Genomic DNA, 25,952 nt, shown 5'->3' on the forward strand with positions numbered 1-25,952 from the left:
CAAGATGAAATCGTGGGAAGACTTTGGAAACAGGTTGGAGACTATGGGTCAAGCTGCTGGAAAACCATTCTGGAGTGTAATTTGCAGTCTTCGAAAGGGAGGTAAGAAGGAAATGACAAGTATTTTGGACAGGTCAGGAAAACTGCCCCCCCATGAACCATGGACCTTGCCGCTGGTGGGGAGGCTTGCGTGCCTCAGCGATACAGATGGCCGTACCGTAGGTACAACCACAACGGAGGGGTATCTGTTGAGAGGCCAGACAAACATGTGGTTCCTGAAGAGGGGCAGCAGCCTTTTCAGTAGTTGCAGGGGCAACAGTCTGGATGATTGACTGATCTGGCCTTGTAACATTAACCAAAACGGCCTTGCTGTGCTGGTACTGCGAACGGCTGAAAGCAAGGGGAAACTACAGCCGTAATTTTTCCCGAGGACATGCAGCTCTACTGTATGATTAAATGATGATGGCGTCCTCTTGGGTAAAATATTCCGGAGGTAAAATAGTCCCCCATTCGGATCTCCGGGCGGGGACTACTCAGGAGGACGTCGTTATCAGGAGAAAGAAAACTGGCGTCCTACGGATCGGAGCGTGGAATGTCAGATCCCTTAATCGGGCAGGTAGGTTAGAAAATTTAAAAAGGGAAATGGATAGGTTAAAGTTAGATATAGTGGGAATTAGTGAAGTTCGGTGGCAGGAGGAACAAGACATTTGGTCAGGTGATTACAGGGTTATAAATACAAAATCAAATAGGGGTAATGCAGGAGTAGGTTTAATAATGAATAAAAAAATAGGAGTGCGGGTTAGCTACTACAAACAGCATAGTGAACGCATTATTGTGGCCAAGATAGACACCAAGCCCATGCCTACTACAGTAGTACAAGTTTATATGCCAACTACCTCTGCAGATGATGAAGAAATAGATGAAATGTATGACGAGATAAAAGAAATTATTCAGGTAGTGAAAGGAGACGAAAATTTAATAGTGATGGGTGACTGGAATTCGTCAGTAGGAAAAGGGAGAGAAGGAAACATAGTAGGTGAATATGGATTGGGGGGAAGGAATCAAAGAGGAAGCCGCCTGGTAGAATTTTGCACAGAGCATAACTTAATCATAGCCAACACTTGGTTCAAGAATCATAAAAGAAGGTTGTATACCTGGAAGAATCCTGGAGATACTAGTAGGTATCAGATAGATTATATAATGGTAAGACAGAGATTTAGGAACCAGGTTTTAAATTGTAAGACATTTCCTGGGGCAGATGTGGATTCTGACCACAATCTATTGGTTATGAACTGCAGATTGAAACTGAAGAAACTGCAAAAAGGTGGAAATTTAAGGAGATGGAACCTGGATAAACTGAAAGAACCAGAGGTTGTAGAGAGTTTCAGGGAGAGCATAAGGGAACAATTGACAGGAATGGGGGAAAGAAATACAGTAGAAGAAGAATGGGTAGCTCTGAGGGATGAAGTAGTGAAGGCAGCAGAGGATCAAGTAGGTAAAAAGACGAGGGCTAATAGAAATCCTTGGGTAACAGAAGAAATATTGAATTTAATTGATGAAAGGAGAAAATACAAAAATGCAGTAAATGAAGCAGGCAAAAAGGAATACAGACGTCTCAAAAATGATATCGACAGGAAGTGCAAAATGGCTAAGCAGGGATGGCTAGAGGACAAATGTAAGGATGTAGAGGCTTGTCTCACTAGGGGTAAGATAGATACTGCCTACCGAAAAATTAAAGAGACCTTTGGAGATAAGAGAACCATTTGTATGAATATCAAGAGCTCAGATGGCAACCCAGTTCTAAGCAAAGAAGGGAAGGCAGAAAGGTGGAAGGAGTATATAGAGGGTTTATACAAGGGCGATGTACTTGAGGACAATATTATGGAAATGGAAGAGGATGTAGATGAAGACGAAATGGGAGATAAGATACTGCGTGAAGAGTTTGACAGAGCACTGAAAGACCTGAGTCGAAACAAGGCCCCGGGAGTAGACAACATTCCATTTGAACTACTGATGGCCTCGGGAGAGCCAGTCATGACAAAACTCTACCATCTGGTGAGCACGATGTATGAGACAGGCGAAATACCCTCAGACTTCAAGAAGAATATAATAATTCCAATCCCAAAGAAAGCAGGTGTTGACAGATGTGAAAATTACCGAACTATCAGTTTAATAAGTCACAGCTGCAAAATACTAACGCGAATTCTTTACAGACGAATGGAAAAACTGGTAGAAGCCAACCTCGGGGAAGATCAGTTTGGATTCCGTAGAAATGTTGGAACACGTGAGGCAATACTGACCTTACGACTTATCTTAGAAGAAAGATTAAGAAAAGGCAAACCTACGTTTCTAGCATTTGTAGACTTAGAGAAAGCTTTTGACAATGTTGACTGGAATACTCTCTTTCAAATTCTGAAGGTGGCAGGGGTAAAATACAGGGAGCGAAAGGCTATTTACAGTTTGTACAGAAACCAGATGGCAGTTATAAGAGTCGAGGGGCATGAAAGGGAAGCAGTGGTTGGGAAAGGAGTAAGACAGGGTTGTAGCCTCTCCCCGATGTTATTCAATCTGTATATTGAGCAAGCAGTAAAGGAAACAAAAGAAAAATTCGGAGTAGGTATTAAAATTCATGGAGAAGAAGTAAAAACTTTGAGGTTCGCCGATGACATTGTAATTCTGTCAGAGACAGCAAAGGACTTGGAAGAGCAGTTGAACGGAATGGACAGTGTCTTGAAAGGAGGATATAAGATGAACATCAACAAAAGCAAAACGAGGATAATGGAATGTAGTCAAATTAAGTCGGGTGATGCTGAGGGAATTAGATTAGGAAATGAGACACTTAAAGTAGTAAAGGAGTTTTGCTATTTAGGGAGTAAAATAACCGATGATGGTCGAAGTAGAGAGGATATAAAATGTAGACTGGCAATGGCAAGGAAAGCGTTTCTCAAGAGGAGGTATTTGTTAACATCGAGTATAGATTTAGGTGTCAGGAAGTCGTTTCTGAAAGTATTTGTATGGAGTGTAGCCATGTATGGAAGTGAAACATGGACGATAACTAGTTTGGACAAGAAGAGAATAGAAGCTTTCGAAATGTGGTGCTACAGAAGAATGCTGAAGATAAGGTGGGTAGATCACGTAACTAATGAGGAGGTATTGAATAGGATTGGGGAGAAGAGAAGTTTGTGGCACAACTTGACTAGAAGAAGGGATCGGCTGGTAGGACATGTTTTGAGGCATCAAGGGATCACAAATTTAGCATTGGAGGGCAGTGTGGAGGGTAAAAATCGTAGAGGGAGACCAAGAGATGAATACACTAAGCAGATTCAGAAGGATGTAGGTTGCAGTAGATACTGGGAGATGAAGAAGCTTGCACGGGATAGAGTAGCATGGAGAGCTGCATCAAACCAGTCTCAGGACTGAAGACCACAACAACAACAAGGAAAACTGCTGGTGAATCCTGTGGATGGCTTGGGAAGATGGAGGGAATAATTTGAAGAGTTGCTCAATGTAGGTGAAAATGCGATCAGTAATGTTTCAGATTTCGAGGTAGAATGGGATAGGATCACATTTGAGGAAGTGGAAAAAATGGTCAATAGATTGCAGTGCAATAAAGCGGCTGGGGTGGATGAAATTAAGTCGGAACTCATCAAATACAGTGGAATGTCAGGTCTTAAATGGCTACACAGGATAATTGAAATGGCGTGGGAGTTGGGACAGGTTCCATCAGACTGGACAAAAGCAGTAATCACACCAATCTTTAAACATGGAAACAGAAAAGATTGTAACAACTACAGAGGTATCTCTTTAATCAGCGTTGTGGGTAAAATCTTCTCAGGTATTGTTGAAAGGAAAGTGCGAGTATTGGTTGAGGACCAATTGGATGAAAATCAGTGTGGGTTTAGGCCTCTTAGAGGTTGTCAGGACCAGATCTTTAGCTTACGGCAAATAATGGAGAAGTGTTATGAGTGGAACAGGGAATTGTATCTATGCTTTATAGATCTAGAAAAGGCATATGACCGGGTTCCTAGGAGGAAGTTATTGTCTGTTCTACAAGATTATGGAATAGGAGGCAAACTTTTGCAAGCAATTAAAGGTCTTTACATGGATAGTCAGGCAGCAGTTAGAGTTGACGGTAAATTGAGTTCATGGTTCAGAGTAGTTTCAGGGGTAAGACAAGGCTGCAACCTGTCTCCACTGTTGTTCATATTATTTATGGATCATATGTTGAAAACAATAGACTGGCTGGGTGAGATTAAGATATGTGAACACAAAATAAGCAGTCTTGCATATGCGGATGACTTAGTTGTGATGGCAGATTCGATTGAAAGTTTGCAAAGTAATATTTCAGAGCTAGATCAGAGATGTAAGGACTATGGTATGAAGATTAGCATCTCCAAAACGAAAGTAATGTCAGTGGGAATGAGATATAGACGGATTGAGTGCCAAATAGGAGGAACAAAGTTAGAACAGGTGGACGGTTTCGAGTACTTAGGATGCATTTTCTCACAGGATGGCAGCATAGCGAAAGAACTGGAAGCGAGGTGTAGCAAAGCTAATGCAGTGAGCGCTCAGCTACGATCTACTCTCTTCTGCAAGAAGGAAGTCAGTACCGAGACTAAGTTATCTGTGCACCGTTCAATCTTTCGACCAACTTTGTTGTATGGGAGCGAAAGCTGGGTAGATTCAGGTTACCTTATCAATAAGGTTGAGGTTACAGATATGAAAGTAGCTAGGATGATTGCAGGTACTAGTAGATGGGAACAATGGCAGGAGAGTGTCCACAATGAGGAAATCAAAGAAAAACTGGGAATGAACTCTATAGATGTAGCAGTCAGGGCGAACAGGCTTAGATGGTGGGGTCATGTTACATGCACGGGAGAAGCAAGGTTACCCAAGAGACTCATGGATTCAGCAGTAGAGGGTAGGAGGAGTCGGGGCAGACCGAGGAGAAGGTACCTGGATTCGGTTAAGAATGATTTTGAAGTAATAGGTTTAACATCAGAAGAGGCACCAATGTTAGCACTGAATAGGGGATCACGGAGGAACTGTATAAGGGGGGCTATGCTCCAGACTGAGCGCTGAAAGGCATAATCAGTCTTAAATGATGATGATGGTGAATGATTATGACGATTTTACTGCAAAACCATGTAGGTTTTGATCATCGAAATATGTGACACAAACGATTCGATCTTTTGGTAGCACTAACTTTGAACCTTAGAATATGAGAGAAGGAAAGTTGCTACTCACCATATAGCGGAGATGCTGAGTCACAATAGGCACAATAAAAAGATTCACACAATCATAGCTTTTGGCCATTAAGGCCTTTGTCAGCACTGTACACACACACACACACACACACACACACACACACACACACACACACAAGCACAACTTGCACACACACGTCTGCTGTCTCATAGAGCTAAAACTACACTTTTTATTGTGCCTATTGTGACTCAGCATCTCCACTATATGGTGAGTAGCAACTTTCCTTCTCCCGTATTGTTACATTCCACCTGGATTTTCCATTGTTTAATAACTCAGAACCTTAACTTTTTACACCACCAAGGGGCCACAGGCCTTAGTATGTCACATACATTTCAAGTTGATATTTCTATCCAGTCCAGAGAAAAATGTGTGTTGACAGATGGATGGACAGTCAGGTAACAAATGATAAAATATTGTGTGAGATAGCTGCAAATCAATAATTTTTCGATTTTTTTCCTCTACTTGTAATTGGAAATCTCGCTTCTTGGCAAATTTTATAATTATACATCCACAGGAAGCGCTCTATAAGTTCTGACGAGTGGGTCCACGAGTATCAAAATGTGTGACAGACGTGACGGCCGTATCTTTTGACAGCACATACTTAGAAACTCCGACATTTTACACTGCCGAAGGACAACAGACCTCAGCATGTGGCACAAATTTCAGCTCGATACGTCTACCTGCTCCTGAAAAAAGGGTTTTTAACAGTCAGACGGACAGACAGCAGACAACAAAGTGATCACACAAGTGCATTTATTGACTGTTCCATTGGTTCCTGGTATAAAATTTTATACCTTGTGAATGAAAACACACACAACACTGGTGTAATATTCTACAGTATTTATTATTTATTTCACAAACCAGTTTGCGGCTGTTAAGCCATCGTCAGGGACAGAGATAAATAAGTGGTGCAGTGGAATTTGCTCGGATAAATGATTTTAAACTAGTTAATCTACATATGTGGGTAATCCCAAAAGTAAGGTCTCCTATTTTTTTATAAGTACAGAACTCAGTTCGTGTGGCAGTCGGTCACACTGTTACGAATAGTGCTCACGCGCCGTGTGTAAACACGAGCACGCCGCGCCGAGGTGCTCAGTCTCGGCTCGGCAGCTGTCGAGAACGGAGCTCCCGTCGGATGTTACCGCCGAGTGCGAATTGAAATCCGTTGCCGACGGACGGAAGTGTATTGTGAGTCGTGCACGGATGTCAAAAATGTTCGTAAGTGGTGTAGAGAGTTTGCAGCTAGTCGGACTGAAATTCGCGACCGACGAATGAGTGGGATATCGTCAATTTCTGAGGAGACAGTGTGGAAGGTCGAGCAAAGCACGCATAAAGATCGGTGGATCACCGCGGATGATCTCTGCGTGTCAGTTCCGAGGTTTCCTGTGCGCGAGACGGGTGCCGCACTTGCGGACCGAGGAACATGTGCGGCAACGAGTTGATGCTTCCCGTGCATTTCTTCACCACCTTGCAACCGAACGGGACAACTTTCTGGACTCAATTATCACGGGTGACGAAACCACTTTACACCCGAGACCGAGCAACAATCACGCCAGTTCATAACTTTACGAACAGCACGGCGGCGAGCTGGTACGACACGGGCATACGAAAACTGTCTACAAAAATGCATCGACAGAAATTGTGATTACATCGAAAAATAGCTAAGTGTTCAAGCTGTAAACTGGTGTAAACCATTGTAGAAATAAACAGGTCTATGTAATTATAAAAAAAATAGGAGACTTTACTTTTGGGATTACCCTCATAGTAACTCCGCTTCCAGAGATGGAAATGTTAGATTTAGGAATATAAGAAGAGGAATTATTTCAATGTAAATGTGATGTCAGATTATTTAACTAATATAAAATTTGTGAAACATATTAATAAGCTATATACAAATTACAACAATAGTTCCCTGAAGACAATACATTTAACATTAAACTTTGATCGCACGTTCTGAGGGTGTGGGTGTGGCCAAACAAAATAACCTTACCGGTCACGGACACGGACCAGTGCAGACAAAGAACTAAAAGGCAAAATTTCGAGAATCGTCTGAAACTGTACGATAACAGCCGAACGTTAAAAATTAAAGGGACTGCAACCGGACAAAGAACGGCTGAGCCGGAGAGAGCGACGAGTAACCGGTCAAAAACGAACGAGACTGACGTGGGAACAGAACTGACCAGCAGCGAAGGACAGACGACCGTTACCGAGAAGTTCCTCTGTCCTCTCGTTCCTTTCGGACCTGTCTGTCCTCTCGTTCCTTTCGGACCTGCTCCGTCACAAACTACGTACTCGTAAAATGTGTACGTTTCATTTACAGGCTCCCGCGGCAGTACTCACCTCGGAGACGTGCAGGTCTCCCACCGGGGGTACGGCACCGGGCGCAGGCGCCGGCGCGGCGTTCCGCGCTCCGCGGCCTCGACCGTCCCCGACGGTCAGCGGGTCCGAGAGGGCGGGCGTCATCGCGAGACCCAGTCCGGGGTAGAAGAAGAATGCGAACAGCGCCAGCCCGACGCACAGGTGCACCGGCAGGGCGACGGCCCAGTAGCGCTGGGGCAGGTAGCTGCTGCAGAGACACTAAATCACGGTACCCCGACTCGACCCGATTACACCGTAGAGGTGTCGCGTACGATACTCGCATGTGCCAGTTAATTTCCCGATAGGACCTGACCTCGAGAAAATTCTGCCTAGCCCGGCACGGGCAGCGGACTTTGAGTTTTACCCACTTCGGAATCGCACTGGTAGTTACACTTCGGCACATTTCGACAGTGGACTAAATACCAGAAAATTAGCTAGGAGAAAATGTGAAGCTGTTTGGTAAGGAGTGAAATTAGAAAGTTCTATCCGACAAAAAAGTGATTAGTGCAGAATTATATAACACATTTACATCTACACGATGACTCTACAATTCACGATTAAGTGCCCGTCAGGAGGTCCGTCAAACCACCTTCGAGGGGGGCAAACCACATTAGAAGATTCAAAAAAACTGATTTTTTTATTGCACAAATTGTTAGCTCAACTCTCCAAGAATACGCTGTCAAAATTTCGAAGCGAAATTTGCATTCGTTTAGATTTTACGAGCACAGAATCCAGTGCACATTAGCTACAAGCTCGAGTCCAGGAGCACGGGGACTCGACTCCCAAACATTTGAAAAACTAAAAAGCTCAGTGGAAAAGGCAAACTCAGAGTCATTAGTGAAAATACTCAGTACTTATTACGGACTACCGATTCAAAGGCACTGTCGAAATGTGCCGAATTGTAACTGCCGGTGTGACTGACGTGAGTAAAACTCAAAGTACGCTGCACGTGCCGGGCTAGGCACAATCTTCTCGAGGTCCGGTTCTATTGAGAAATTAACTGGTGTACACAATATGCGAGTACTGTATATGACACCTCGATAGTGTGCAAGACGTCAAAACAGCAATTATGGCGACATACTATCGTACAATTTCCACGCCTGAAAATCCTCGACACAAGTATTTCCTAGAGGGAGAAGACAACTGGTGCGAGTGGCACAAATGAACAGCCCTCGGAATGGAACATGAAGCACACCCTACTCCATTGCACCCCGATGTACAGAACAAAATTCTTCCAATATATGATGAGTTACTGGAGAGATGTTTAAGTGGCCCCACACAAAATGTGAATGAAAGTTTTAATTTCACTATTGGGCGATTAGCTCCTAAACACGTTAACTCCGGAACAGAAGTCACTGAATTGGCACCGTATTTAGCAGTGGGCTTATTCCATGAAGGAAATTCATCCCTTCTGACGGTCATGAATGAGGCAGGAATTGTAGTAGGCACGCAAAGCTTCAATTATGCAGAACAAATGGATGACCGGCACGTGAGCCGGCAGAATCGCCGTAAATCGTTGGAATTGAAGGAAGGTCAAAAAGCTCAGAAAGCACTGCTGCAAGCGCAAAACGAAGCCTATGAGGAAGAAGGATTACTATACGGTACTGGAATCACAGATTTATTGGTAAGAATTTTACATTATTGTTAACTTCCTCGAATTTCTAGTTTTCGTGAATTTATTTTTCAAACACATTTATCTCTAAATGCCTTTTTTCACATTTGCGTGCAGTCTAACTCAATAAATACAGAACTGATCATTATGAAAACTTATAAATCATTCTTCATAAAAATTACAAATTATATGTGCCAACTTGTGACATGATATCATGATTTTAAGGGTATTTTTCTTTGCATAATTAGAAAAAAAAATCATAAAAATCTAAGTAAATTATCCAACACCTACAAAATTTTTAATTTTCATTATTTTCACCTGCATTGAGGTTCATATTCTTAGAAAATAAGTTAATGTAAAACCAAAACTTTTTTGATTTCAGATGAAAATCTGAATGGCTACACAGCACGCAATTGAACTATACTCACAACCTTCAGCGGACAACACAGCGTAACTTTGTTATTTTTGGCTGAAATTATTCAAAAAAATTCCCAAAAACTGTTCGAAATATGAATGAAAAGATGTCAAAATTTGATTAAAAATTCCAAAAAGTCAGTGTCAAACCGCCTCCCAATGTGGCTTCCCCCCTTAAGCTACTTCTCTACCATTCCACTCTCAAACAGCGTTCAGGAAAAACAAACACATAAATCTCTCCTTGCAAGCTCTGATTTCTCTTACTTTATTACAACAATTACTTCTCCCAAGGTAGGTGAGTGCTAACAAAATATTTTCACATTCTAAGGAGAAGCTCGATGGTTGAAATTTCATGAGAAGGTCCTGCCACAGCAAGAAAGGCCTCTGTTTTAATGACTGCACCTAAATTTGTGTACTGTATCCGTGAAAGTCTTGCCCTTACTTCACAAAAACACAAAATGAGCTGCCCTTTTTTTGACTTAGCTAATTTAGTTTTCCCAATAGTCTTTGATCCATTGTCCAATTTTGTGCTCGATACTGTCGTAAAAGCGGTAAATGATGTAAGGCAAAGGTACGAAAAAAATATTTTAAACCTAATGAGAGTCGTGCACCTCGTACGCTGTTTGTGAAACACATTTTGGGTTTTAAATTTGGCAAACATTGCGTTTGAGCAACATGAGAAATTGTTAAAGAAAGAGCTTAAGTATAAAATTAGTAAGCTCACATAACATTTGCAAGGTACCAAAGCTGATCAGAATAAAATAGTTGTTGCGGATGGTAAACTGTCTGGTAGAGAGTTTAATAAGGCCAACAGTTGCGTAAAACAAACAGCACACTGTCCCCAATGGAATCCAACATCCAGTTAATTTTGTTTGTTCATCATTGTTTTAGCTTTGTTTCTTACTTCAAATTTATATAATTCTCCATCTTCATTATTATAAAAATTATTCGATTCTAAAATATCCTTACCACAATTGGTATGTCTTCATTTTTGTTCTATGTGATCTACACCGAAAGTCACTTATTCAGTAAAGCACAACTTATATTTTGATGTCAAATTCATGTTAACATTAAACTTCTGGTGTTAGAAGGTCACTATTATGTGCTCATAAATGCATAATTACAGCCTTTCTGAGACTACCACTTAAAATGTTAGCTAGTAACAATTTGCAAGCCAGTTCGGTTATCATCCGAGCTGTGTCTTTTAGGGTTGAGTCTGGAACCTCGACTAGTATGCTTATGTCATCAGCAAACATTGGTTTTGAACTGTCCTCTAATGTCAACAGAAAATCATTTACAGAGGTCAGAAAGACCCCACACATTATGTTCCCCCATTCTGATATTTGTGTGTCTGCGATAAGAGTCTCAATGGGAACACTGCTTTCTGTTATGGAGGTAAGATTCCACCCATGTGTGAGGAATGCCATTAATGCCACTATACATCAGTTTTATACGTAGAATTTTGTTATCTACTAAATCGAAGGCTTTCTCAATGTCACAGAACATACGAGCAGGATAATTTTTCTTGTTTAGCTCTGCTAGTGCTTTATTTGTGAGGTCTTGCACTGCTTTCTGTGAGAACAATCCTTTATAAAAGCCAAACTCTGAAACAGTTCATATGTTCTGCACAGTTAAATGAGGTGGTATCTTACCACAGGCCACTTTCTGAAATAGTTCTGCAAAGACTGGAATGAGTGATACAGGTCTGCAATTATTTGTCTGTATCTAGTTTCACATATGAGTGTTACTGCAGCATATTTAAGTCTATAGGAAACATGCTGTGAGTCACTGAATGCTTATAAAGATAACTAACAGCAACATTATCAAGTAAGCACACCATTTTACAAGGGTCACCCCAAAAGAAATGCACACTATTTTTGTAAAAATACAGTTTTCATTCTGCACGTGTGAAAGTTTTACAGTGTGTAGATACAACCTTCCCACTGGTTTTCAAACTTAGTTCAACCTGTTCCCGTGAGTGGCGCCGTCACAGCATGTCTTCGAGATGGCTGCTACACTTGACGTTCGTCAGAACCGACGTGCTGTCATGGAATTCCTGTGCTGTGAAAACCAGACAGTGGGAAACATCCACAAGAGGTTGAAAAAGGTGTACGGGGATGCTGCTGTCGATCGCAGTACAGTTAGTCGGTGGTCAAGCAGGTTACGTGATGAAAGCGGGCACGGCAATATTGAGGATTGTCCTCGCAGCGGCAGGCCTTGTACTGCACACACTCCAGACAATGTGCAGAGAGTTAACGAATTGGTGACTGCTGACAGACGCATCACGGTGAACGAATTGTCATGCTACGCTGGGATAGGGGAAGGACGTGTTTGCAGAATACTGGAAGTGTTGGCGTTAAAAAAGGTTTGTGCCAGGTGGGTTCCCAGGATGTTGACAGTGGCTCACAAAGAAACAAGAGAAACGGTATGCAGTGAACTTTTGGAACAGTATGAGAATGGTGGAGATTAATTTCTTGGAAGAATTGTGACAGTTGATGAAACATGTCTTCATCATTTTTCACCACAGACGAAGAGGCAATCAATGGAGTGGCATTATGCAGATGCACCCAAGAAAAAAAAATTCAAAACCATACCTTCTGCTGGAAAAGTTACGGCTACGGTGTTTTTCGATTCCGAAGGACTCTCGCTTGTGGACATCGTGCCACGTGGAACCACCATAAATTCTGATGCATACGTGACGACACTGAATAAACTTTGAGCTCGACTGAGTCGTGTTCGACCACATCGGCAAAGAAGGATGTTTTGCTGTTGCACGACAATGGACGGCCACATGTCTGTCAAGAAACCGTGGAAGCGATCACAAAACTCGGATGGACAACACTGAAACAGCCGCCTTACAGTCCTGACCTGGCTCCATGTGGCTATCATCTCTTTGGGAAACTGAAAGACTCTCTTCGTGGAACAAGATTTGAAGATGACGGCTCCCTTGTGCACGCTGGCAAACAGTGGCTCCAACAGGTCGGTCCAGAATTTTACCATGTGGGTATACAGGCGCTGGTTCCAAGATGGCGTAAGGTAGTTGAGAGGTGTGGAAATTATGTGGAGAAATGAAAATATTGTTCCTAAAGGATGTATCTACACACTGTAAAACTTTCAAACATATAGAATATAAGATAGATTTAAAAAAATTGTCTCATTTCTTTTGGAGTGACCCTCATATATTCTTTTATACATGCAGTCATAATAGCAGAATTACTACTTTTCAGTGATCTCAGATGTCTTTGTGTAATAAACAGTGTAAATGGTAATTATCACTACATGGTACTGACAAGTACTACATAGGAAAAATTCCTAACACTATAACACCACCAGAAAAAAAAGAATCTGTAGTACAGCAAATAAACATAAAATGGAAGGAAAACTACTTTCTCCACTACTAAAGAGCTATTACTATTACTATCCCCTTAATCAAATAGACAACAGCTAATACAACTGTAGACATTACTGTTTATATACATGACAGAAGTGTACCAACTACATTGGCACACTTCTCTCTTTGTTCATTTATTAGGGTACATCCAAACTACCACAGCCGCCCTCAAACTATCCCAGTCGAGCTCGGCTGAACCAAAAGTACGGCACACCGTACCTGAGACCGAGCGAAGATGCCACATCCGGCGGCACGTACGCCCACAGCAGGAAGAGTGCGGCCGACGTGACGGACGCCAGGTACAAGACGAACCCGTAGACGGCACGCGCCGGTGTCGGTGCCGGGGTGTGCTCGGGCATGGCTCTCGGCCGGATGCACGCTGGAACAGGCCGTGGCCTACACTGCATTGCTGAAATGTACAGTACTTTGGGCTAGTAAAGAATATACTATCCCTGCGCATTTCCCAATACGACATCTGTCTTTTCAGGAATTTGGATTTTTAGTCCGATGTTGTGGAATGGGTAAGCTGTTGTCTCTTAATAAGAGAGTTCTGCTTGAAATCCTTTTACACAGTGTTCAACTTAATAGTACGAGGTAATAATATAACGCCGAGCCACAATATTACCACCGTGACATCGAATGCCACTCGGTAGCATCGTAGGTGTACAACACGGTGAGCAAAGTACGTAAGTGGACCAGATACGAATGGGGAATCATTCTCGTGCAAATGGGAAAACCCACCGACATAAGCAACTTTAACAAAGAGCAGACTGTTACGGCTGAGCATCTGGGGACTGGAGTCTCTGGAATGAAAAAGTTGGCAGCTGTTCACACACTAATCGTGAGCACCTATGAAAAATCACTGAAGAAAGCTGAAACCGTAAAGAAGTGACAGAGGTGTTTGAAGCCGTGACTTGTCACAGAATGCAGAGGTCTGAGGATAGGTGTAAAAAAAAAGCACAGGCCTACGGATAGAGAGATGCTGACTGAATGACGTTTGGCTGTTAAGAGAGCAATGCATGGAGTCTTCAGTGATTACTGTAGCAGAAAACTGTCAAATGAACTTTCACAAAACCCAAATCAATTCTTATGGTTAACTCCGTTTTCAAAAGCTCCTTTAAAAAAGGAAACCCTGGGAGAAGTGCCCCAGTTTAATGCTTGTAGGTTAAACCTAGATATAGTGGGAACTAGTGAAGTTCGGTGGCAGGAGAAATGAGACTTCTTTTATAAATAAAAAATAAATAACAGTAATGCAGGAGTAGGTTTAATAATGAATTAATAATGAATTTAAAAATAGGAGTGCAGGTAAGCTACAACAAACAGGATAGTTAACACATTACTGTAGTCCAGATAGACACGAAGCCAACACCTACCACAGTAGGACAAGTTTATGTGCCAACTACCTCCGCATATGACAAAGAGATTGAAGAAATGTATGAGATAAAAGAAATTATTCAGATAGTGAAGGGAGACGAAAATTAATAGTCATGGGTGACTGGAATTCGGTAGTAGGAAAAGGGAGAGAAGGAAACGTAGTAGGTGAATATGGATTGGGGTTAAGAAATGAAAGAGGAAGCCGCCTGGTAGAATTTTGCACAGATCATAACTTAATCATAGCTAACACTTGGTTCAAGAACCATAAAAGAAGGTTGTATACATGGAAGAAACCTGGAGATACTGACAGGTTTCAGATAGATTATATAATGGTAAGACAGATTTAGGAACCAGATTTTAAATTTTAAGGCATTTCCAGGGACAGATGTGGACTCTGACAACAATCTATTGGTTATGAACTGTAGAGTAAAACTGAAGAACCTTCAAAAAGATGGGAATTTCACGAGATGGGACCTGGATAAACTAAAAGAACCAGAGTTGTAGAGTGTTTCAGAGAGCATTAGAGAATGATTGACAAAACTGGAGGGGAAAGAAATACAGTAGAAGAAGAATGGGTTGCTTTGAGAGGTGAAATAGCAAAGGCAGCAGAGGATCAAGTAGATAAAAAGATTAGGGCCAGTAGAAATCCTTGGGTAACGGAAGAGATATGAATTTAATTGATGAAAGGAGAACATATAAAAATGCAGAAAATGAAGCAGGCAAAAAGGAATACAAACATTTCAAAAATAAGATCGACAGGGTGTGCAAAATGGCTAAGCAGGGATGGCTAGAGCACAAATGTAAGGATGTAGAGGCTTATCTCACTAGAGGTAAGATAGATACTGCCTACAGGAAAATTAAAGAGACCTTTGTAGGAAAGAGAACCACTTGTATGAATATCAAGAGCTCAGATGGAAAACCAGTTCTGAGCAAAGAAGGAAAGGCAGAAAGATGGAAGGAGTGTATGTAGGGTCTATACAAGGGCGATGAACTTGAGCACAATATTATGGAAATGGAAGAGGATGTAGATGAAGATAAATTGGGAGATATGATACTGTGTGAAGAGTTTGACAGAGCACTGAAAGACCTAAGTTGAAACAAGGCCCCGGGAGTAGACAACATTCCATCAGAACTACTGATAGTCTTGGGAGAGCCAGTCCTGACAAAACTCTACCATCTGGTGAGCAAGATGTATGAGACAGGCGAAATACCATCAGGCTTCAAAAAGAATATATTAATTCCAATCCCAAAGAAAGCTAGTATTGACAGGTAAGAAAATTACCAAACTATCAGTTTAATAAGCCACAGATGCAAAATACTAATGCACATTCTCTACAGATGAATGGAAAAACTGGTAGAAGCCGAACTCAGAGAAGATCAGTTTGGATCCTGTGTAAATGTTGTAACACATTAGGCAATACCGACCATACGACTTATATTAAAAGATAGATTAAGGAAAGGCAAACCTACGTTTCTAGCATTTGTAGACTTGGAGAAAGCTTTTGACAATGTTGACTGGAATACTCTCTTTCAAATTCTGAAGGTGGCAGGGGTAAAATACAGGGAGCGAAAGGCTATTTACAATTTGTACAGAAACCAGATGGCAGTTATAAGAGTCGAGGGGCATGAAAGGGAAGCAGTGGTTGGGAAGGGAGTGAGACAGGGTTGTAGCCTCTCCCCAATGTTATTCAATCTGTATATTGAGCAAGCAGTGAAGGAAACAAAAGAAAAATTTGGAGTACGAATTAAAATCCACAGGAAGAAATAAAAACTTTGAGGTTTGTCGACGACATTGTAATTCTGTCGGAGACAGCAAAGGACATGAAAGAGCAGTTTAATGGAATGGACAGCATCTTGAAAGGAGGATATAAGATGAACATCAATAAAAGCTAAACGAGGATAATGGAATGTAGTCAAATTAAGTCTGATGATGCTGAGGCAATTAGATTAGGAAATGAGACACTTAGGTAGTGGATCAATCTGCTATTTGGATAGCAAAATAACTGATGATGGTCGAAGTAGAGAGGATATAAAATGTAGACTGGCAATGTCAAGGAAAGCATTTCTGAAGAAGTGAAATTTGTTAACATCAAGTATAGATTGAAGTGTCAGGAAGTCGTTTCTGAAAGTATTTGAATGGAGTGTAGCCATGTATGGAAGTGAAACATGGACAATAAATAGTTTAGACAAGAAGAGACAGAAGTGTGCTGAAGATTAGATGGGTAGATCACGTAACTAATGAGGAGGTACTGAATAGAATTGTGGAGAAGAGGAATTTATGGCACAACTTGACTAGAAGAAGGGATCAGTTGGTAGGACACATTCCAAGACATCAAGGGATCATCAATTCATCAGTATTGAGGGAAAGTGTGGGGAGTAAAAATTGTAGAGGGAGACCAATGCATGAATACACTAAACGGATTCAGAAGCACGTAGGCTGCAGTAGGTACTGGGAGATGAAGAAGATTGCACAGAACAGAGCAGCATGGAGAGCTGCATCAAACCAGTCTTTGGACTGAAGACGACAACGATGATGATGATGATGATGATGATGATGATGATCACCACCACCACCACCACCACCACCACCACCACCACCACCACAACAACAATCCTAGTACCATTGAAAAGAAAAGTGAAATATATGTTAGTGTCAGTGGTGTTGAGAAATGGCTGTAATCATTAAAATTTAACAAAGCTGAAGGGCCCAATGGATTCCCTATCAGATTCTATAAGGAATTTGCAGCTAAGTTAGCCCGTCCTGCAACTACAATCTACGAGAGATCCGTCGAACAAAAAACCTTGCCCACTAGTTGGAAGAAAGCACAGTCAAATGCATGTACAAAAAAGGCAGTGGAAGTGAACCACAAAACTAGTGTCCAGTATTCTCAATATCGAGTTTCTGGTAGAACATATTCCGATTTCAAACAAAATAAGGTGTCCCAGACAGAACGACCTGCTCCACACCAACCACCACGGATTCCAAAAACATTAATCACATTAAACTCGAGTCGCCCTTTCCTCACGTGACAAAACTAAAGCTTTGGATTGAGGCAGTCAGATAGATACAGTAATTCTTGATTCTCAAAAGGTATCTGACTCACTACCACAAATACACTTCTTGTCAAAAGTACAGTGATATGGGGTAGCGAGTGAATCATGTGGCTGAACTGAGGACAGAAGTGGAGGTAAGTTCGGGTGTGCCTCGAGGTTGTCTGTTGGGACCTTTGCTGTTCATGTTGTATATTAATGACCTTGCAGACGATGTTAATAGTAACCTCAGACTTCTCGCAGATAACACAGTTATCTATAGCGAGTTACTGTCTGAAAGCAGCTGCACAAATATTCTGATATTGGTAAGATTTAAAAGTTCCGCAAAGATTGGCAACGCGGTTTAAATATTCGTAAATGTAAAACTGTGCACTTCACAACGTAGAGAAAACGGAGTAGCCTACGAGTATATCACCGAGTTGTTGTCGGAATCTGCCAGTTTGTGCAAATACCCGGGCGTAACACAGCTCTGGGGCATCAAAAAACTTGATGGTGACAGGCGAGAGTTTGTGCCGGACCACGATTCGAACCCCGATTCCCTGCTCTGTGTGAACAGTCGCCTCAACTGCTCCAGGTATCCGAGTGCGTCTCCCTTCCGACCCGAATCTCGTCTGCACACACTCTCGGCCCTGCCGTACACTGTAAGAGGTCGGAAATTACTGTGTGACGGCACGCCCTCCGGTGCATATATTATGTAGGTAAACTGTCTGTTCATTGGAATATGCACATTGCACTTTGGCACAAATTTTCAGCTGACGTCATCAAATTATATCGGTGCCCACTAGCAGCGAATCTGACACCGTACCATGCCGGACATACGTAATACCTGTATTACTAGAACACTATGCTGGGACCCGGTGTCAGCTCGAGCCTTTTCAAAACTTTTTCTCGCCGATAGCCCCACAAAATAATGAGAGGGAGAAAGTTTATCGTGTGTGACATTTTCGGTGTTCGTGCAGTGAAACTTCAGCATCGGGCGTGAGGTTTTAATTTATTACTACTTTACTAGTCACTATTCACAACACATTTTGCACTTAATACGAGGTTTGTATTCACATATGTGAATACGGACAACGATCGCCAGTATAACGGAATGGAAATAATGAAAAGTTGTGCCAGATCAAAACTCGAACCCGGATTTCTTACGGATCACGAGCAGTCGCCATACCGTTCGGCTACCCGAAACTCACAGCCGGACCCAAATTTCCGTACGCTGTCAACCGCGTGTTTACGACCTGTAATCGTACATCCGTTACGTATATTCCCGTACGGCGACATCTACCCGGCCGAACTGGGGCACTCCGAGTTCACTAACAAAATTTAGAAAATTACTCTTATTCCATCACTTTTGGCACAATTTGTATGAAGAAACAGTAAAATGTGTTATCATCCGAGCCACTACAATGTAAGCACCGAAGTCAGAAAAATGTTATACGCATTACGAATGTCTAAATTCAGCTATTATATTTAAAGAATCTTCTAAATATACATTTATTCCCCAAATGGCCAAACCGTGCACGCAACAGGCATTTGCACGGACACTCCAGCTCTAATCATCTTAATCGACACAATTTATGTCATATTTGTCCATTTGTTTGCACACATTATGCCATTGTTCTATAAGTTCGAAAACATATTTACAGCAGAACTCCGGTCCACCAAAGACACAGCTACGCCGTCTGCCGAATATCCTCCACTGTCTCGTAGCATCGGCCTCGCGTACTTTTCTCGACAGAACCGAAGAGACGGTAGTCGGAGGTTGGCAAGTTGGGACTGTATAGAGGCTGTGATAAAGTTTCCCATCTAAATGTCCCAATCTTCCCACAGTGAGACGAGCAGTGTGATAGGGCCCATTACCCTGCTGCAAGACAATATCCTTTCGAGGGTCTTTATCACGCAGCACACAACAGAGCTTGAAGTGTCTGGATACAGTGGGCTGCGTTTGTGGTTTGTACAGTTTTGAGAAAATCAATAAGAATGCAACCTCGTGCACCCCAGAAGACGGTGCCCGTAACTTCCACGAGTACTGCGCTGTCATCGCTTTCTTCTACAATGGCGAATCCGAGTGCTGCCAGTCTATACTCTGGTGTTCTGTTTCAGGCTCATAATGACAGAACTAGCTTTCATCATCTGTCACAATGCTTGTCAAAAAATATTACCTTCATTTTAAAACCTCTGAAGGTTTCTGGTGACAGTTCTTCTCTGAAGTTTGCAGTCTTCAGTGAATAATTGTGGAACCCGACGAGCACAAACTTCAAATAATTTCCTCCATTGCACTGTGTCCTATTACAAATTGGAGTAAAAGTGATTGATGATATCTGTTGGAAGTAATAATCACAGTACATGTTACACCTCATAGAAAATAATGTGTTGTTACAACACGAGCTTAAAAGGTTAAAATAATTTGGTAGGTACGAGAATATGTATATTTCTATACAGGCTGTATCATTAACTTGGTAGATATGAGAATATGTATATCTCTATACAGGGTGTATCATAATTAATGGCGTAAACACACAGTTGAAAGTACGCGATACTAGAAGCAAAAAAGTCTCAGTAAACATAGGGTTGACAACGCATACCTTAAGAGCTATGAGCAATTTTTCTTCTTCGATACTGTGAAGCAAATCTCTTCTACAGCCAGCTCTTTCCTTTCCATATTTTGGGAAGTGATAATATTGACCAAAACAAGAAAAAAAAATATCCAGTAAACATGTGCTCTAAAATGCCTACCTTAAAAGTTATGAGCACTTGTTCATTAGAAGAGTTGTGTTCCAAAGTACCGAAGATGAACAAGTGCTCATAACTTTTAAGGTAGGCATTTTAGAGCACATGTTTACTGGATATTTTTTTTTCTTGTTTTGGTCAATATTATCACTTCCCAAAATATGGAAAGGAAAGAGCTGGCTGTAGAAGAGATTTGCTTCACAGTATCGAAGAAGAAAAATTGCTCATAGCTCTTAAGGTATGCGTTGTCAACCCTATGTTTACTGACTTTTTTTGCTTCTAGTATTGTGTACCTTCAACTGTGTGCGTTTATGCCATTAATTATGATATACCCTGTACATCCCTCGGATTCTGAATTTTTTGATGGTGGTTATAAATAGGGCCTCATTTGTGTAAAGATCCTCACGTTTTTGATGGTTCTAATGTATTTTTAGCACAGATGATGGTCACACAGTGACCGAAATCGATCTCTACAACAAAAGATTTCAATATTTGTGACTGCTGCTGCTATTTATCCAAAATGTTTAACAACACGGTTGGAGTGCAGACAGCTCCCACTGAAATTAGACAGAGAGAAGATTCTGCTGCGCGTGCAGCGTACTTCAACTTTAAGAAACAAAGTCATACTTTGTCTGATTCAGTGTCAGTGTGTACACAGAATATCGTAGAGAAATGGTACAGGTCACAAGACAAAAGCAAAACAAAAGGATTTTAAACTTAATGGGGCAGTCACACACTCCTGGTGAGGTGTGTAAACTGAGGTTTAGTTTTCATCCTAGTGTTTTAAATTTTACTGAAATTGTGTCTGACAAACAAGAAGCAGCACTGCTACAGAAAGTGCTAAATTATAATATTAATAAGAATTTTACGAAAACAGATGTCGAAAACATGTTGGCTCGTATTAAGTTTGCATTAGACATGCTCAGTTCCTAGAATTGAGCAAAATACAATTGCAGTGGCAACTCAAAGCGGTTAGGCAAGAATCTAATAAGACAATGGACAAACCCATAAATCAGATAAAATTAGTGAAAGTCGTCAATAAGAAGCAAGTCGACGATGGGGCCTTTATCGCGAAAGCTGGTAAAGGGAATATAGTTTCCAAAAATGAATATATCGAGAAAACTTTAAAGTTTTTCTGAGAAAATGTGATTGACAGTGGCAACAGGAATCCCACGAATGACACAAAAAAAAGTTAATAGAAAAACTTGAGACATATTACGAAATTCCCTCACCTAATGAAGCACAGTTTCTTAATGTAACGAAACCTTGTGCACCCAAACTGAGCAAACAAATTAAGGTTCGTAAGGAATTAAATCCGATATGGCCAATTGTAGATTAGAGGGAAGGCCCCTTGTGAAAGATTGCTAGGAAATGCCTGTAATTTCTTAAGAAATATTATAAATTTAACTGGCAGTTTTCAGTAAAAAAATAGTATAGAGCTAACAAAATTGATTAAGGATGTACAGATAACAGACGATATGACGTTTCTTTCACTGGACATTGTAAACCTATACACAAATGACCCTGCGAACAATACTTTTGAGATTGCCACTGCCAACATTCAAAGACAAGGTGGCTTATCTGAGAAAGAAATTGAAGAATTTAGAGACTGCCTTTCTTTCTGCTTAAAATACAATAATTTCACATTTGACGATACAATATATGTTCAGAAAGATGGATTATGTATGGGTAGCGCAATTTCAGGTTTATTGGCTCACGATTTTAATGATTACCTTGAAGAGAAATTTTTCAACGATTATTCTGAACTTCCTAGCAAGATAGTTTATTACTATAGATATGTTGTTGATACGTTTTTATTGATTAAAGGAAACAGTACCAAAATTGATGGAATAATGACTACATTTAACAGCTTGCATGAGAAAATTGAATTTGGAGTCAATATAGGGATGGAGATCTCTATAATTTTTTTAGATCTAGTTATAAGAAATGAAAATGGCAGGCACACCTGTGGAATATTTAGGAAGAATGTGTGCACTGAGAGGCTTAGATTGTAATTCTAACCATCCAGATCATATATCCAACTTTGCAGAACATTAAATTGCTGTGTAGGGGTGCAAAATCAGATATCTTTATCTCCTTGAGAAGATGGAGACTTCCTGCAACTTGAAATCTCATAACTGCACATTGCTTAACGAGCAGACAGTTCTGAAAAGTGCCCATTTTTGGGAGCACTTTGAGAGCAGCCTAGCACATGGCAAGAATGCCGACCTCAAGGCTAGCAATGAGATGGATGAATAGCTTTTCTTTCTTTTTTTTCTCTTCTTTATTGAGTTTCGATTCCCCCCCCCCCCCCCCCGAAGGGGGCGGGCTGGCAGCAGCTTGGTACACCGCTCTTCAGCCTACAGAATTTGTTTTAAAAAGATGAAGATAATAAACAATAAAAGCAGGCGATAAAATCGGTGACTTAAAATGGCGGAAAATCGTGGAACTTAAAATACAGAACAAAGGGGTGGTGATGCTAATAAAATACATATGAAGCAGACAGGTAAAAGAATAGACAGACAATTAAAAAACACGGTGACAGTCTGGTTTCTGTTCGCAAGAGATCTAAAATTTACACCCAGCGACAGTATGGTTTCTGTTCGCAACACTTTGGAAAGATGAACAACACTGAACATTCACTTGAAAACTGCACTAAAAAAATTGGCACAAATATGATATACCACAGGTGAAGGCAGATGGGGGGAACCTGGACAGATGAAGGGAAAGGAAAGGGGGGGAAGGAGAGGAAAAAAGTTGTAGAGAATGCGGATATGTTCAAGGAATAGGAGCAGATGGGGGAAAGGAATGAGGTCATAGAGGATCCGTGTGGGGGACGGGAGGCGTATACGGAAGGCGAGGCGGAGTGCATGGTGCTCGAGGATCTGGAGATACTTATATAATTTGGGGGGGGGGGGGGGGGGGGAAGGCGGATATCCAGGCGGGACTGGCATAACAGAGGATGGGACGGATTAAGGATCTGTAGGTGTGGAGGATGGTAGAGAGGTGCAACCCCATGTCTGGCCAGAGAGGAGTTTGAGGAGTCAGAGGCAGTTGTGGGCCTTGGATTGGACGGAGTGGAGATGAGGGATCCAGGTGAGGTGACGGCCAATGGAGAGGCCGAGGTAGGTGAGGGTGGGGGAGAGGCGGACAGGACAGGTGCAGACGGTAAGGGAGAAATCCAGGTGCCGGAAGGAGCGAGTGGTACGACCTACGACGATTGCCTGGGTCTCGGAAGGATTGATTTTCAGGAGCCACCGGTTACACCGTGCAGCAAAAAGCTTGATTCTGGAGAAGGCGTTGGGACCATTGGAGGGTAGGAGCGAGGGTGAGGAATGCGGTGTCATCGGCATATTGCAAGAGGTGTACAGGAGCGGGGGGTGGGGGGGTGGCATATCTGCCATGTACAGGAGGTAGAGGAGAGGGGAGAGGACAGAGCCCTGGGGCACACCTGCAGAGGCGTAGAAGGTGTGGGAATTGGCATTATGGATGGTAACATAGGAGGGGCGGTGGGAGAGGAAGGAGGCCATCAGACGGATGTAGTTGATAGGAAGGGCGTAGGTTTGGAGTTTAAACAGGAGACCGGGATGCCAGACACGGTGGTAGGCCTTTTCGAGGTCAAGTGAGACAAAAATGGCGGAGCGACGGGAGTTAAGCTGGAGGGAGAGGAGATGAGTGAGGCGGAGGAGTCGGTCATCAGCAGAGAAGGAAGGTCGAAAGCCACATTGGGTGTTTGGGAGGAGGTGGTTTTGGTGGAGGTGGAGATGGATGCGCCGGGAAGGATGGATTCCAAGAGCTTGCTGAACACCGATGTGAGACAGATAGGACGATAGGAAGAGGCATCAGATGGAGGCTTGTTGGGTTTGGAGAACATCAGGATACGGGAGGTTTTCCACAGGTCAGGATAGAAGCCAGTGCCAAGGATGACATTGTAGAGGGCGGCGAGGAGGGAAAAGAAGGAGGGAGGGCAGTGTTTGAGGTGGCGGTAGGTAACGGAGTCGTGGCCGGGAGCAGTGTTGCGTTTAGTGCGGAGTATGAGGCTGATGTCCTGTGTTGTGATGGGAGTGTTAAGTGCAGATGGTGGGGTGTGGCCCAAGTACTGGAAGCTGGGAGCAAGGGGAGGAACAGAGGTATTCGTACGGTCCGTGACGTCAGGGAAGAGGGAATAATCAAAGTGGGGATCATCTGGGATGGAAAAAAACATCAGAGAGGTGGGAGGCAAAGTGGTCGGCCTTACTGAGATTGTCAGGAAAGGGACAGTCATCGAGGAGGAGAGGGTACTAGGGGGTGGGGCGGGTCCCAGTACGGCGGTGGAAAGCAGACCAATACTTGGAGAAAATTGGCCAGTAGGACACACTTATACAGTGCAATATGCCGATTCACAATACGAGTGTAAACTCGGTGCGCATTTAGGCGAGCCTCTTCGTCAGCAATTTTTTGCTACGAGATATTTAACAGGTTCCTAAACAGCAAATGGTGGATATTAGTTTCGATCGACAATGAACCCGGCCGCATCTCGCTCAGAGTGTCCACTTCGCCAAACTCGTCTTCGATGTGTTCCACAAAAAATAAAAGTTCGGTATTGGTGAAAGTATCCCCACCAGTCCCGGTGCAAACTAGATAACGGGGGAAAGGTTTCGCCCCTAGCCGACAGGCCCGACCCTCTTCCCAGGGGCTAGCCACAGAAGGGAAGGCCGAAAGGGCAAGAGAAGCAGCACTCGAAGAATCGGTTCCACGCAGAGAGACTGCCGCAGAAGAACGGCCAGAGTTCTGGACCCGTACGCGTTTCATTCGCACAGCGTCCGCCCGGCTATCACCCACTCCAATCACGGGCGCGACCCAGCCACAGCACGGGCAGTCTGGCACGGTGGCCATTGCCGGGAGTTCCGATGCTCTGGGACGACGAGCGACCACTCCCAGGGTTACGTGAGGTGGTCACAGCTCAGGTATCAGAAGTGTGATCCCTGTGTTTTCAGGGGGCTCAACCAAAAGGGTACATAGTGACACCACCACACAGGCTGGCTATGCACCCTAGCATCAGACGACGACGTGAAGGAAAAGACGGAAGGAACTAGGAGGGCACATGTCGGAGATACTAGGTAAGGTGCTCTTCCCTAGATGGCTCACACTACGGAACAGATATTTAGTAGTGGAGGTTAAACCCCAGAGGGGGGCCAGGTGAGGTACTCACTCAACAAAGCCAACATAACCAGGAGGATTGTGGGGCCAACATAAACAAGGACACCGAGAGAGGTAGACGAGAGGGTGTAGGGGAAGGAGCAACGACGGGGGAGAGGAAAGCAAATTCAGCCCAGGAAAGAAGGACAGCTGCAATCGCTCGGGACCCCTCGCTCACCACACACGTACTCACGAAAGAACCGTGAGGCTCCTGGCAGGGGGGGGAGGGGGGGGGGGGGAATTTGCTGGAGGACGGACCGATACTTGCGACAAAGATTGTAGTAGCTGACTGTGTCTGGTGACACCGGAATGTGGAGAATGCAATTTCAGAACTGTAATGTCAATTCCTCCAGACACTTCACCCGCTGTCAACCGAAATTGCCTCCCGGCGGCTCAGTTTTCGTAAAGTGTGTGCGAGATATGTGCCGGGGCAACTGACAGGGGAACACAAAACTGTACGTCTGGCCACAGCACTGACATTCCTACAGCGGTAAGCGGAGAAAGGTAACGAGTTTTTCGTCCGTGTCGTCACTGGGGACGAAATGCGGGTACCGCACGTCACACCGGAAACAGAATGACA

At 42.8% G+C, this 25,952-nt stretch overlaps 1 protein-coding gene across 3 annotated transcripts in view; it reads right to left on the reverse strand.

Annotated features, from left to right (window-relative positions):
- The window catches only part of LOC126108123 (phosphatidylinositol N-acetylglucosaminyltransferase subunit P), a 43,276-nt gene that overhangs the window by 8,485 nt on the left and 8,839 nt on the right, over nucleotides 1–25,952 (reverse strand). Inside the window, exons 2-3 of one of the 3 annotated variants that reach the window (XM_049913369.1) lie at nucleotides 13,262–13,421; nucleotides 7,608–7,830 (exon numbers count right to left, since the gene is read on the reverse strand). In XM_049913369.1, coding sequence (XP_049769326.1) covers nucleotides 7,608–7,830; nucleotides 13,262–13,401 — 363 coding nt within the window. In that variant the 5' untranslated portion in view covers nucleotides 13,402–13,421. Of the gene's footprint in view, nucleotides 1–7,607; nucleotides 7,834–13,261; nucleotides 13,439–25,952 lie in introns of all 3 variants that reach the window. The other 2 variants (XM_049913367.1, XM_049913368.1) reach the window with 2 other exon arrangements.

Source organism: Schistocerca cancellata, chromosome 11 (assembly GCF_023864275.1).
Source record: "Schistocerca cancellata isolate TAMUIC-IGC-003103 chromosome 11, iqSchCanc2.1, whole genome shotgun sequence".
NCBI lineage: Eukaryota > Metazoa > Arthropoda > Insecta > Orthoptera > Acrididae > Schistocerca > Schistocerca cancellata.